This window comes from Gavia stellata, chromosome 11 (genome assembly GCF_030936135.1).
Source record: "Gavia stellata isolate bGavSte3 chromosome 11, bGavSte3.hap2, whole genome shotgun sequence".
Classification (NCBI taxonomy): domain Eukaryota; kingdom Metazoa; phylum Chordata; class Aves; order Gaviiformes; family Gaviidae; genus Gavia; species Gavia stellata.
In genome coordinates, this window is record NC_082604.1 from 7,203,360 (window position 1) to 7,218,429 (window position 15,070).

The 15,070-nt window shown below is 37.0% G+C and overlaps 1 protein-coding gene across 1 annotated transcript in view; it reads right to left on the bottom strand.

Moving 5' to 3' along the window:
* The window catches only part of PIK3CB (phosphatidylinositol-4,5-bisphosphate 3-kinase catalytic subunit beta), a 46,752-nt gene extending 33,858 nt beyond the window's left edge, over positions 1-12,894 (bottom strand). The window contains exons 1-6 of the mRNA XM_059822529.1: positions 12,742-12,894; positions 9,683-9,908; positions 7,815-8,038; positions 4,929-5,111; positions 4,501-4,671; positions 3,517-3,594 (exon numbers count right to left, since the gene is read on the bottom strand). Of these exons, the coding sequence (XP_059678512.1) occupies positions 3,517-3,594; positions 4,501-4,671; positions 4,929-5,111; positions 7,815-8,038; positions 9,683-9,908; positions 12,742-12,894 (1,035 nt within the window). The remainder of the gene's footprint in view (positions 1-3,516; positions 3,595-4,500; positions 4,672-4,928; positions 5,112-7,814; positions 8,039-9,682; positions 9,909-12,741) is intronic.
* Between the last annotated feature and the right edge of the window lie 2,176 nt (positions 12,895-15,070).

A 15,070-nucleotide genomic window follows, 5' to 3' on the forward strand; every position in this document is an offset into this window, starting at 1 on the left:
GAAAGAAAAAGTTCAGTTTAGAAAACTGCATTCACTTGAGTCCCAGCAATCCTCATAAAAATCACTATTACCTGTTTTTGTCAGGCACAGCTTCACCACTATGAACCACTGTGAGTTAAGAACAGCAAAATGAACATCCATGAAACGTATCATAAAGTAATCTTACTTCAGGAAACGTAAATGTATACAGACCACACCTGTGTGTACATACCTATATGCAGCAATATACGTACATCCACAGATATACAATCAAAATTCTTGTTGATTACATTTACAGGATTTTTTTATTTCTCTGTAATTAAAGACCGCAGCCTTGTATTCTTCAAAAAGGAAATACTGTTGCTGATGTCAGAGAACTGATTAAAATCAGTTGGTTCATAACCTTCTTGAAAGAATTCACCAAATGGTCCTTTATTAATTCATTTGGAGATTCACTGCATGTTCAACTGAATTTATAATCAAGTTCCTTTGCTGATTTAAAGATATCTTATGGAAATATGATTACGTATAGTGTATTATCTGCTTGTGCTTTAACACCAGCAACAGTAAATATTCTAAAATCTGCCTGTGTTTTTTCTAAACCAGGGGTTTAAATTCACATTTGCAGAAGTTTGAATATTGTTCTTTGACTTGCTATAATCTGATATTGTAACTTTATATGCCACCACACTTCCCTGACTCTTCTTTTACTTTATTAATATAAAAAGCACGAGTGATCAAGTAAAATTTGATAGTAACAAGGCATTGTATTGTTAGAACATACTGCTGGTTTTCTTGCCTTTTGGCTAGTTCTAATTCTATGATTTCCAATCCTGTTAATGTAAGGGATTGGTTCCTAATTTTACTCTTTTCGTTCTGACACTCCCCTTTTACTAATGAAATGGTATATACTGATGGTGCAGCCAAAGAGCAAGACAAAAAGAAAAGCAATTTCAAGTGTCATGTATTTGGAAAATTGGGTGTTAGACAGCTGAATGAAGTCACTTGTGGTCTAGGTGAAAATAGTCCACCCAGCTCACATTAGTAGAGTGCTATCCATCTGACAAATGTTTTGTTTCCCACTACAAACACTGCATTTATGAACCCTGTTGGTGGTTTCAGCATGGATGAACATTGGCTTGATCCAAAGTACAATGAAACTAAAAGAACAATGGCAGTGAATCGAACAGCCTTAGAATCAGGACTAGGAAACAAATACTTTCTCAATATAGTGACAATTCCGTAATAGTGTAGACAGACAATGCAGGGAAACTTGAACAAGCTTGCAAGTTTACTACATGCATTCTTGTTCTTGGGTAACTACAGACTAAAAAGCATTCAAAATACTAAATAATATTTAGACAGTATCCACAGGCACCAATACCAAAGAATCCTCTGTTTTTCCCGTTTCTCCTCAAGCTTACAATCAATGTAGAAGTATGCTCTAAAAGCAAACTGAAATTAACCAAAACTCACTTCTTCTAAGTATGGAAAAAAAAAAACCACCCCACACCAACTTGATAGCTATGTTGCTTCTGGAATCCACCTCCTCTTTTCCCTTCCCTTCCACAAGTCACAAGTGGTATTCCCCAGGGCTCAGTAGTGGGGCCAGTTCTGTTTAATATCTTTATCGATGATCTGGACCAGGGGATCGAGTGCACCCTCAGCAAGTTTGCAGACAACACCAAGTTGGGTGGAAGCGTTGATCTGCTGGAGGGTTGGAAGGCTCTGCAGAGGGATCTGGACAGGCTGGATGGATGGGCCCAGGCCAATTGGATGAGGTTGAACAAGGCCAAGTGACGAGTCCTACCCTTGGGTCACAACAACCCCATGCAATGCTACAGGCTTGGGGACAACTGGCTGGAAAGCTGCTCAGAGGAAAAGGACCTGGGGGGTGTTGACTGACAGCCGGCTGAATATGAGCCAGCAGTGTGCCCAGGTGGCCAAGAAGGCCAACGGCATCCTGCCCTGTATCAGAAATAGTGTGGCCAGCAGGAGTAGGGAAGTGATCGTGCCCCTGTACTCGGTCCTGGTGAGGCCGCACCTCGAATGCTGTGTTCAGTTTTGGGCCCCTCACTATAAGAAGGACACTGAGGTGCTGGAGCGTGTCCAGAGAAGGGCAACGAAGCTGGTGAGGGGTCTGGAGCACAAGTCTGATGAGGAGCAGCTGAGGGAGCTGGGGTTGTTCAGTCTGGAGAAGAGGAGACTGAGGGGAGACCTCATCGCTCTCTACAACTACCTGAAAAGGGGTTGCAGAGAGGTGGGTGTTGGTCTCTTCTCCCAAGTGACTAGTGACAGGACAAGAGGAAATGGCCTCAAGTTGCGCCAGGGGAGGTTTAGATTGGATATTAGGAAAAATTTCTTCACTGAAAGGGTTGTCAGACATTGGAACAGGCTGCCCAGGGAGGTGGTTGAGTCACCTACCATCCCTGGAGGTATTTAAAAGATGTATAGGTGTGGTGCTCAGGGACATGGTTTAGTGGTGGACTGGGCAGGGTTAGGTTAACAGTTGGACTTAATGATCTTAAAGGTCTTTTCCAACCTAAACAATTCTATGATTCTTTTAAAAACTTTAAGAGTCTACAGAATGTAGAGTTAAGAAGATATTACAACTAGCTAAATAATGGTTTAGACAAACAAAAGGGAAACATCTGGTTTTGCAGACATCCATTTCCACAGTCACAGTGTCTCAGGTAGTAAAATTGTAACTATGGCTCATTTAGCTATGTAGTATTGCTAATATACACAGAGGTTGTAACAACAGTTTTGAAAGAAAAAAAAAAATGCACTGAGTATCCTGAATAAAGAATCAGAACAGCAAACTTCAATGGTTAATTGAGTTTCTTCCTAATCTACATGACTGGCTATATCATTTATTGATTGCCAAACAAAACAAATGAAATTAATGTTGTTCTACCTCACAGGCAAGTGTCTTGCAAAGTCTTAAAGTAGTTGTGCAATAAATTCCCACGTGTTAACAACTTGTGGTCTGTAAAACAGTCAGTAGCCCAGTCATGTACATTTTCACAGGAAGTGATACTACAGCTTTTTTTTGTGTTAAGCATGTTTAGAAAATAAAAGACAGATTGTACAGAAGCATGCAGTCCACGCTTAGACACACATAGAATATATTCTGGACTACAAAAATATCTTATGTTCCACTGAAAAATGTTTAATATTTAATCTACTTCTCTTTGTCAGATGTTTATGACAGTTCAGTTTGAATAAGCCTATTTCACACCAATACCAGTACTTTACAGATACCATCTTAAAAAAATCAAGCACCATATGAACATTCATATCATAGTGTCTATGATTATTGATAATGTTCTTATGCACATATCCAACTTCGGACAATAAAGTAATACTTCAGCAATAAAGCCAGTATTTAACCAGTACTACCAATATAACTGGGAATAACTAAAAATGCTTACACTTTTGCTGAATTGAAATCTGTATGATATTGAGTTCACTAAACACTGAAAATCATTAAAATGATGAACAGAACGTCTTCTCGTACTAGGCATAGTTACTTACTTTGGCATTTTCTTCTGTATTTAGTTTATTACCCTTCAACAGAATAATCTTGAAAGGGTTGGCAATATCCCATACACTCTGAGAAGGGAAACAAAGACAGAAGTTCATTCTTAATCAATGTAACATATTGAGACCTATTTTATAAAGGTAAGCATTTTAAGCAAAAGTCATAAATACAAACTAAAAAAGATGCATTTTAAAAATATAAATTTGGAATCTTAAAAAATAAACTGGTTATCATAACTCCAAGAGCATACAAGATGCCCTAAAGGGGAAAAAAGTTAGAAAAAACACTCAGCTGAAAGGGGGGTGGGGTGGGGGTGAGAAAATACATTGAGTAGTACTTGCTGACAATTCAGAATAACCCTTCAAATTTATTGTTCACTCTGAATATACACAGAATGCGTAAATGCGCAAAGTCTGTCCTCATTTCTTAGAATGACAGTACGTAAATTACAACTGTTCTGTAAGGCCATAAGTTTAGCAATAAAGGAAGCACCATATTAAAAAAAAAGTTAGATATACATTATGGCAAAAGTTGCCATCATTTAAGTGGCAACACCGTGCAAGATATCTGGGCTAATACAAGAGATCACAGACCACTACTGCCCAAGCCAGTGGACCCTACACATTGTGTTGAAGCTGGAGAACCCAGGTTCTCTGCAATAACTTCTCCAGTTGCTGGTAACAGATTACTACCCACTCTTCCAGGCTGCAATTAAAAGTAGAATCAATAGCAATGGAAAGGAGATGGTGGGGGGAGAAGGAGGATGGATGAGGCGAGGGAAGGTAAGAAGTTTCCAAAAAGCCTCAAGGTCTGCTATTTCTGATGTAAACCTTCTCGCAAGCAAGTGGAGGCTCTGAGTAGACCCAGGTGACCTGCACTGGAAAACAGTAGTAGCGGCACATATGCCAGGCATTGTGATTTATATTCCACAAGCCACTGTTCCTTTTGGGTATTATATATTCTCCATATCAACTTACAGTTGTTGTTCTTGTCTTTTTTGGTGGCAGAGGAAGAGGAAGGTTGGATGATTTTCGGTTTATGGCAGCTTCTATGGCAATCATCTCCTGCTCGCACATTTTCTTTATGGTGCAACACTCAACTAGGGTCAGCTGAGGAAGAGTCCTGTTCATCACACAGTTGCGTATATACTAAAAGCCCATGGAAAACAGTTGTTATCAGCTAACAGACTATTTCTACAGCAACTTTCAAATTAAAGAAACTAGTAATATATTACTAAGATACAAAGGAAATGGTGCATGCGTATTTTACAATTGGAGAGGGCTGCAGACCTGAGGAGGAATTGTACTCCTATTCAGCATAGCTGACCATCCAATGGCATAGGAAGGAAGGTCAAGGCCAAGGCACCAGAGAACTGTTACAGTAAGTTCCAAAGAGCTTTACACACCTGAAACTGAATTAACGGGTGATCACCAAAAACATATTCTAGCCTTCCGCTAACTTGCAGCACATAGTCAGCAGGATCAACTTCCTCATCTTCTTTTCCATGGATAGTCAAACGTTTTCGGATTGCCAGCTCATTCAGCTTGATGGGATTCATGTTAGGAGACACCTGAAAACTAAATACATCCTAACAAAACACAAACAGGAATACTGAATGTCAAACTTGCCATAGTCAGACGTACAAGGCTTAAATTATAGAATACACAATAAAATAGGTAGAAATACTTAACTGTTAAAACCAGTCTATTTTAACACTTACAGTTAATGTCTACATCTTCAGTGCAATCAGAGCAATAGTCACCCTAAAAGCTGCAAAATGGTCAATTCCCAAACTTTTATAGTATCAGAAGTACTTTTAAGAACACAGAACTTGATCTAATTGATTCAGCAGTGATTTAAAGACTTCTAGATCAGGATATCTATCTAGAAGCTTGTATTTTATAATGTGAACGAGGGAGACAATAAACCATGCATACGTTTCAAGGTATTCAGCCATGCTAGATGTGTCAATTTTTCTTCTTTCTGGCCACTAGCAAGTTATCCTCTTTCTAGGTACCACTGTACACAGAAGAAAAAGAAATCTTCCAGTAATGAAGCAGAAGAAACTGTTAATGTGATTTATGTACAAAACCACCATCATATTTGGAGGAGTGCAGAAAAGAGGGGCAGCAGCCAATACCTGTAGCATTCTGAATACAACATGGAAAGACTGCATTTTCAAAGCAAATTTTTAATCAAACCTTTAGAGGCTACCTATGTATTTCCAAAGAATCTCTCATTTTGATGCGTTCTAAAAAGGTAAAGGTAAGAAGTTACTTTCTTTTTTAAATTCTAAATATAAGGTTTAAATTCATTTAAAGTTCCTAATGTAAAAGGTCTTGTGTGAAATCTCTCATCTCCCTTAATCTACCACTTTATGCTCTGCACACAGTTATTTGCAAAGGTTCATACAGTGAGTTCTGGGGTTTTGGTTTTTTTATTATTTACACACACACACACTCCTGAATATGGAAGCATACTAAAAGCAGTTATTGACAAATGTGAAGTGTTGTCTGGCTCACATTCTTTTGACATGTGCTTTATTTATATAGAAGTTTACTGGTAAGAAGCCAAGCTGCCCTAATAGAAAAATTTAACTCTATAAAGTCAGGCAAATTTAATTCTGTATTTTCCCAGTTTCTGCACGGTTCACAACAGCTTCCCCCTTTCAGAAAGCTGCCAAACTGCAAAGGCTTTCTTCTCCTATCATAACTGGTAGTGGGTAGACAGGGAATGACACTTTTTCTTCCCAGGAAGCTGCTGCTCTATGACGGCTGCCTTGCTTCCAAATTGTAGGTCTTTACACATATGTAACAGAAATGGGGATCAGTCTCTTTCTCTTCCTCCAAAGACAATTAGGTAGCTTTTACAGCTCACCCACACAGTCTAGACAAAAGGTATGTTAATATTCCTTTCTCTCAATCTTGCAGCATTCCTACTGAAAGGACGCAACAGTCCCCATACCTTCCTATTTAATTCTCCTGAGATGATTCTAAGTACTCAGTGCAAGTGGTAAAGTCTGGAACAGAGTTTACTGCTCTAAAAAGCAGCTCAGATTTGAACTGTTAATAGCTTGGAAGGTCAGAACTGGCAGCAGAAGCATTTGAAACATTTGAAATGTCAGCAGCCTAAGCTATTATAGTGGCAGGCAAATACATTCTGCACCAGCAGGAACTTGTGCACTGCTTTTGTACTGTTATCCTATGCATATATATACAATATTTCAATCAAAAGCTAACAAACACAGATATTCTTGCTCCCGGACAACTACAAGTCCTCTACTAAGCCAAAGAGGACTGGAAAAAGGTTTTGTCATAAAAACACCTTAGTGTTACTGGTGACCAAATTTAGTATTCACCTCTGCATTTAGTGTTTCCAGAGTCAGATATAATTTTACCATTTGGGATTTTTTAAATTTAAAAAAGATAGTATCAGAGATAATATAGTTTTTTAAATAAAAATCAGCTGAATCATTAGAAAATCAGTATCAAGCACCTGGGTCAAAATGGACACCAAATAATAGCCTGATATATTTATGCACTTGTGAGATATTAAGGTATCCAATGCTCATCCCTCACTGTTATCCAAAATAACACAGTGCAAAAATGAATAATGGGAATGGTGGACTCAAGTAGAAGCATAGCAACTTCAACATCAACAAACTGACACTAAATCACTTTAGGTGGAAACTAAAGGGGTTTTTATTTTAAAAATAAGCTATGGATTTGTTAGCTGAAACAAAAAGGTAACTCTAAGTCTCAGCTAGTGTTTTATTTGTCTATATGCATGTCTAGCATAGGGAATACTAATTCCTCTTTTTTTAAAATGTATTGCTCAACCTAATTAGCAGAGACAACCCCAAAGATGTTCAACAATGAATCACACTCAAAGAGAAGTGTGTTGAATATGGTGCCTTCCAATTCACCAGCATCCCTGAGCCTAAAATTGAATGCTAGTGAAGCAACACAGTAACAGTTGGCAAAAAAAAGTCCTGGCAACTTTGAATTATGTTTTACATTTAAACGAATGTGAAATAATATAGAATACACAAGTTGTACATTTTGACTTTAGAAGTAGAACTGTTAATTTTACTTTAGAAGTTAAGTTCACAACTGCAGGATCGCATCCTCACTTTCTTTCAAGAGTCAAGGATCCTGCTGCAAGAATTTGCATTTTAAAGCAAACACCATAATGTTAGTATTCTATTTCATTTACATCCTTGATCAATCACGTGCTAATTCAAATCAGGATCAAGAACAGTACATGAGATGTGATGAACAACCGTTCCTACCTGGCAGTTATCAAAATGAACAGCCACTACAAGATTTCCACTATAGAGCTTATCTTGGAAGCTCTCTGGGATAACAGGTTCCTGTTCTGGTGGGTAAGTGTGCTTTAACCAGTCCATCCAGGAGAGACCCACAAGCGACTGAATCTTTTCCTCACTGATTCTCCGCATTTTAGATCGGAAGTCATTCACTTCAGGATCTTGTAAGGCATCGAACTCATGGAGACCTGAAAGAATTCAAGCAAGCGAAAGGATACATACCTGTACAAATACTGCCCGTCTATTTACCATCCCATTCAAACCTTTATTATATTTAAGTTAAGATTACATAAGTGGTTTTCTTCAGACATCCCATCCAAAATGGGTGCTCAAAAGTGAGTTGGGTTCTACATTGTCCTGTACATCAGTAGACTTCCAAAGTTACTTGCACAATTCCCATGCAACCTGGCACGAGAGTTTAGCTTAAACAGCAAGAACCAATGCCTCTCTTAGGTACTATTAAATGGAAAAAACAACCTCACCCTGAGTTCGAGATAGTTTGGGAAGCTTTAAGTCTCTCCTCACAAGAGCAAATACAAAGAAAGCACAGCAAATGCATCATAAAGACCATAGAGGGGAAGAATTGTTAGCAACTTTTTTTTTTTTAATCCCACAGAAAGATGACATAATTTTTTTTATTTTGTTTAAAAGTCAAAAAAGAAGGATAGTGGGACCATAAATAGATAAATTTATTCTTCAGTTTTCCATGGGATTAAAATCTTCTACTCAAGTCAAAATGACAGCACTGAAACTTCAACCAATCCAAGACCAGTAAAGTTCCTTTTCCAAAATATGTAAAGAGAGAATACACAGTGGAGAGCCCACACAGCTGTAACTCTCCAGTACTTAGGAAGTATAGGGCCTGCAAGTGCTTCTTTCTTTCTTTTCTCCTGAACTTTGAAGAACATTGTCCAAATTACACAACACTGAACACCTTTTGAGAACAAAACACTAAGTTTAGAAGCTTAGACAGGAACACATTTTTTCCCACTGCTAAGGTACAGAATAAGGGCTGCATAAGGAAGGATCTCGCACAGCTATAATAAGCAAAATATGCAATCAAAGAATGTGAATCTCTCGGAATCTGTCAGAATATGTCTGAATGGTTAAACTGGCTAACTGCTTCCATTGTCAGTTTTAACAAATAGGCAGACAGTGTACTGCTGAAATCTAAACAAAACCTGCAGTCTTTATAAAAGAGCTAACAATGGTTCATTGTTTTAAAACAAGAGGTATGACCTCACACAACCCTGTCAATCTTGATTGTATAACCAAGCAGAGTAGATTTAAAAGCTGAAAATTCTGAAATAACATCAAGTTACTGTGAAACCTTTAAAAATAGCTTTTCATTGTTTGCTGAAAATCAGTGCCACAATTGAGAGCAAAAACAAGAATCATATTGTTAACCAACTCAGAAACCATGTATAACAAAACCATAATAATTTCTAGTTCCTTCTGTGTATCCAGTTTGCTGTTAGGCTATTTATGATAACACTTTTCAGTGATTATGCTTTCCTTCCCTTACTAATAATATTATAGATTTTTCCCTCATCTAGTAAGATAAAATTTGCTCTTGATTCCTGTAATACAAGACAGTGCCAAAATACAATACAGAAAGTAGCTTTCAACAACTTTCAAATGTTTCATCTTGAGTATTTAAATTCTTTTAAACTACATCAGTATTAGTTTGAGAAAAGGAAATTCTGTCAGGGAAATACTTAATTTTTAGGGTTTTTTTAATTATTATTTTTTCCACTGTTACCTGCCCAGTTAAGACTCTCATACAAAACAAAGTTTACCCTCATTTTTCAAAAAAAATTACATGTAATTACCTTTGCCTATAAGGACACCTATTTTGGAATCCAACTTTTCTCCTGGATCACAATTCCTTGTCACTAGTTTAAGGACAGGAAGAAAGGGTCTAACATCACAAAGTCTCCGTGTTTCATCCTCTAATTCTTCATGTACAGCAGTCTGATTCACGCATGAGAACATGTAAGAGTCAATCTCCATGAGGAGATGAAAGAGTGGATAGGCATGTGCCTGCTTCCATAACAGCTGCAAAGACAATAAAGAAAGAAAACAAAACAAGAAAGCATGGACATATCTTCTGACACTGAAGGTAACACTGATTTCCATTTATGTTCCCAAAAGAACGTAAGAGTTACATGTTTGCTAACTTGGTTCTTTTTTATCCCTATATATCATAATGTATTTATTTTGTCTTGTTTGTAATCTCTATCTTGAGGTTATTTTTAAGCAGCAACTTGCATGCGTAAATATCCCAGGGATAAAAAACACACAGCGACAAGTACTATGAGGTGATGAGAAAAGGGCAGCACTAACCCTTATCCTGGGATTGACCCAATATAGTCCTATTTGCAGTAAAGTTGCAGGACCACGGCTGTCACTACAGGAACAAAGCACTTACTGATTTTGGAGGCAGATGTTCTTGACACTGACGCGCAAACTGTCACTCTCCTCCATCCATTCCTATAGCTTCCTATCAAAATCCTTCTCCCTCAAGACATATCTATACTTTCTTTTTCCAGTAATTATTGTCATATATAAACAAGTTCCCACTATGGAACTAATTCCTGAATAAACAATTACCTGTTGTCTGAAGAAGCTTGAAGTAAACTTATTTGTAAATTACCGGCAGGCCACTAAGACATGCAAGTCGCCCACAGAACACTAAATAATGCTTTACTGAACTAAATACTTAAGTAGCAGATTACACTTTAACTAACATCAATGTATCAAATACATAAAATACACCAAATGTTTAGCAGAAATCAAAATTGGAAGTAAAAAGAGCTCTCCTAACCTAAATGCTATTTAAATCTTTATCTGTGAGAATATTTTTGTCCTAATTTTAAAAGTTTACATTATATGGATCTGTTTCTGAAGCTTATTTTGAAACAGGAACTGCGGGATCAACAGTGCAATGGCAAAATCCTCTTCTCAAACAACTGAAGCTGAACTGAAATCCTTTTGCCGAACTGAACATACCTGCATGTATTTCATAGATTTGTACAATGAATTCTGCCTTGCAGAAATGTATTCCAGTATATTTTGCCTAGCTGAGCAAGAGCTGAATCCAGCAACTACCTTTGGTGTACAGCAAAAATTCCAACTTCAAAGGTATCAAAAGACTATATCTATTATTGCCTCTGTGTTCTTCTCCAATAGTCAATTATATGGATTAAAAATACGTACACTTTTTTTTTCCCCTCCTCAGTTGTCTAACTTCAATTCCCAGCTACTGGTACTTACTACATCCCTTAATGACTGTAAAATTCAAAAAGCCATGAGGTCCCTGAAACTGACTTTCACTGAAGCAGCCATTTGCCGTCACCCAAAGTACTGGCCTGGTAGAATTATGAAGTCTACAGAAATGAGAAATTCTTCATCTCTCAAATAATTGGTTATTTTTCCTCTGTTCTCTTATTTTAATCTCAACAGTTTCACAGGATAAACTCCTTATATATGCTTTCAAGTCCTTTATTTATACACTCAAGGGTCCACAAATTAGGGCTTGTCACAGCAACATGGTGGAAGCAAAGCTACTAATCCAGTATGCCAAAGTCTTTATTATTGTTTTGCTTTCAAATACAGTGATTTCCATGAAAGACCTCCGTAATGTAGGTATGATCAACATTCCTTTTCTCTGAAAAACAGCTAAGTATCAACAGAACCTGTTTATAGCATGTTAAGTTTCTATGTGTCACAACCATAAAGAAAACCAGACAGCTTAGTTCAAGTCCCCTACTGTTGTCACTTACACACTTGTTTTTTTAAATTCTTTATCAGTTGAAATCACTATCAGCTTACCCACCAACTAACCTGTAGTTGCCCCGGTTCCCCTTTTACTATAACAAAGACATTTTTCCAGTCTGAATTATTTCAAGTATTTGAGTATAGCTCAAAACTTGTTTCTTGGATCACTTCAGTTTCTAGTGGCACTCTCATTTCTTCTAAATACTAAGTGGTCCACTGCATAAAAAAAAAATACTTCAGTGTCTAGAAAGTTTCAAATTAGGAGTACAATAAATTACATTAAGCTACTACTGATACAAAGAAAATAATTTCTATAAACAAGTGAATACTGTCAGACTGAATAGGAATGAAAAATGTACTTAATTTACCAGGCAATGCAATGGAATGTGAAATCACACTTTATTTTCTTCTAGAAGTTTATTATGCTTAAAGAGCAGATTTCTTGGTGTTGTAATTCACCCACTACCTAATTCCAAAGTAATTTGTCTAAATGCCTTCAACATGGCCATTATCTGATGAAAGGTCAGTAGATTATTATTTAATATCTGTGGTTATTTCCTTAAATGCTCCCCTTCCTTCGATTTGAGTACTCCCTCACGTTTTAAGTGAGTCCCTAACAAGGCACTTGTACATAACCTTTAAGAGTGGCACACATAATTTTTAAAGCATCCATCTTTGGTGTCAATGAAAAGAAGCAGGAGCACAATCTGTGACTTCTATATTAAATATCAAATTAGACACAGCATCTCCTTTTTTCCACACTAATCAGAGAAATGTTAAATAAACGTACAATGTATTACAAATGTGTTAAAAAAAGGCTTAGATGTAGCAATACAGATTATTCTAATAGCTCTGTATTAATACTCTGCTGAAGTGTAACCATCAGCAAGAAGTAATTTCTCCAAACCTTGCTATCTGCCCAAAAACATTCCAAACTCCCAGACACATATACATCTTTATTAATCAATCTGCTATGCACGCGCCTTCAATACATTATTTTTTATGCCTACTCAAATTCATTACTTGATTTGCCAAAGGAACATAAAAATCAGAAACAGCACTCATTTCAAATATAAGATAACTTTTCAGTTAATTGACCATTTGGTATTACCTGTTTAATATGAGATATGGTGGCATCTCGAGGGACATCCAGGTTGATGTAGATTCCAGTAGGCAACAGGAAGTCCACAGATATTGAGCCATCAGCACCAATCTGTGAATCCACTGCCCAGATGTCAAGGCTGTCTGTCACGGCAGGAGGCATTATGGAATCTCAATAATATCATAACCACATGGCCTTAGGGGGGAAAAAAAAAAGAAAAAAGATAAAAAAGCAGTATACTTAACCTTCTATAATTAGACACACATTTTAAAGCTTTGGAAAGTTTACATAAGCCTGCTTGTACAGCTCAGCTTGCAAGTCTGGGGTCTCAAATGCCAGTATTGCAAACACATAAGCATAGTTTTAGACATTAATTCCATTTAGTATAATAAAAGCACTTGTCTGGTAAAGTACTATTGTTGAGATGTTTATATCACTAAGAGAAAGTAATAAGAGAAAAAACTAACTAATTAGAGGTTAGCAAAAACAAAGTTAGAAATTCACTTTAGATTTTCTCTAAAACTATTTACCTGCATAAAATACAATCAAAGCAAACTTCTTGGACAAAGCATGGCAACATTTAATATGAAAACACATGATCAATTTCCTAATTTCGTTTTTGCAAATTTCCTGTTAGTTGTCCACAAATGTGGCCAGAGTGACATATTCAACTTGAAAGTCTGTATTAATAGCAGGAAAATCATCTTCAACACTATTAGAAAGTGACATTTTCCTCTAAAGACATTTATCTCAATGTACTCTCACCCTTAAAGAAAGATCGTCTCTTATGAATTCAACCCACTGTGTAAACTACATCCACTGCAGGGTAGAGGGAAACCCTTTGTGGGATCTACAACTCACTACACTGGCTGCCCGATTACTTGTCCTTCATATTTCAAGACATTTTTATTTACTCTTAATGCTACCACTAGTTTTTCTGACCTTCCAAGTCTTATCTTTTGATTACCACTCTCTAAAGATGCATTTTCCCTTCAATCACTATTCACTGAAGTATTTACCTCCTTCTTCATCCAGACAATGCTCTTCAGTTGACAAAGGGATGGGAAGTGGTGTAAAAGACTATTGAAAAGCACTTCTCCAATAAAGACAAGTTACCCCTACAACCTCTCTAATTCTTGTTGGACATCACGAGATGTGGGAAATCACCATTTGTAAAAGATAAGTCAGAATGTGCAACTCCACTACTATTACAGCTTTCCACTACTTTTATCACTCCTTGCCTTCTCTTCTAGATCCCTTCCCTGCTCTGAAATCAGGCCTGTTCCGCTTAACTGAAGGTATTTCCCCTACTACAGCACCAGCAGAAAAAATCAGGATGTAACCAATACACTGAGCTGATGTTCTTTACACATCACAGAGCAGGTTCAAACAAGCTCATCAACCAATGAACAAAAAAAATTAGCACAACAGCCTTCTGAAATCCAGTCACCACTGCTCACTACATTGCCAAAAAGTCTTTTTGACACACAATATCTCCCCCTTTGATAAGACACGAGGCAAAATCCATTATCAAAAGGTAATCCTTTCTACAGGTGCTAAACCTACAAAGGTATACCTAGATACAGTACAAGACTGCTTAAATTGGTCATGCCACAGAATTACAGATAATTATCACGCTATGCAAACCTTCCAAATATATATGCCTTTATGAATACAGCTTTTCCATCCCAAAGCACTTTATTACTATTTTTCCCCCAAAACAAGCAACCAGGAAATCTTTTTGTAACACACTATAGTTGAATGCGCCACGAAACTCCAGGAGACCAACTACATCATAACACAGGTGTTTAGTTCCCCTACCTCTCCAGCTTATCTGTTTTTCTTTATAAAACAGCTTAGTTTGGGAAAAGTCACACCACCAGCTACTAAATCCAAACTTTATGATATGCAGGAGTTAACGCTTCATTTATAGGGAGTTAAAGTTTTTTGATATTCCTATTACAGAAATTCAACTCTTTAAAACTGGTAGGCTTTTAAACCAAACAATTCATTGTCATATGCATCCTCATCCTTAACTGACAACAGAAACGCAAAAGTGGTACTTCAGAAAGTCTCTTCGTAATCCCTTGCTTTATACAGACAGCTTGCAATGAAATAAATAAGCAAGCAAGCATAGGGGTAAGCTGAATGTGCCTACAATGGATAACAGAATAAGTCAGCAGCACCAAAAAACTCAAACTACTACAGAAGCTTAACTTTTTATAGACAAACAAGGTATTAGTATTTTGTACATGTACAAGGGTTGTTCAGAGCTAACTTTTAGTGATCATCACTGTTAAACAAATAGTACCATTTAAATCATCTTGAAAATATTCAC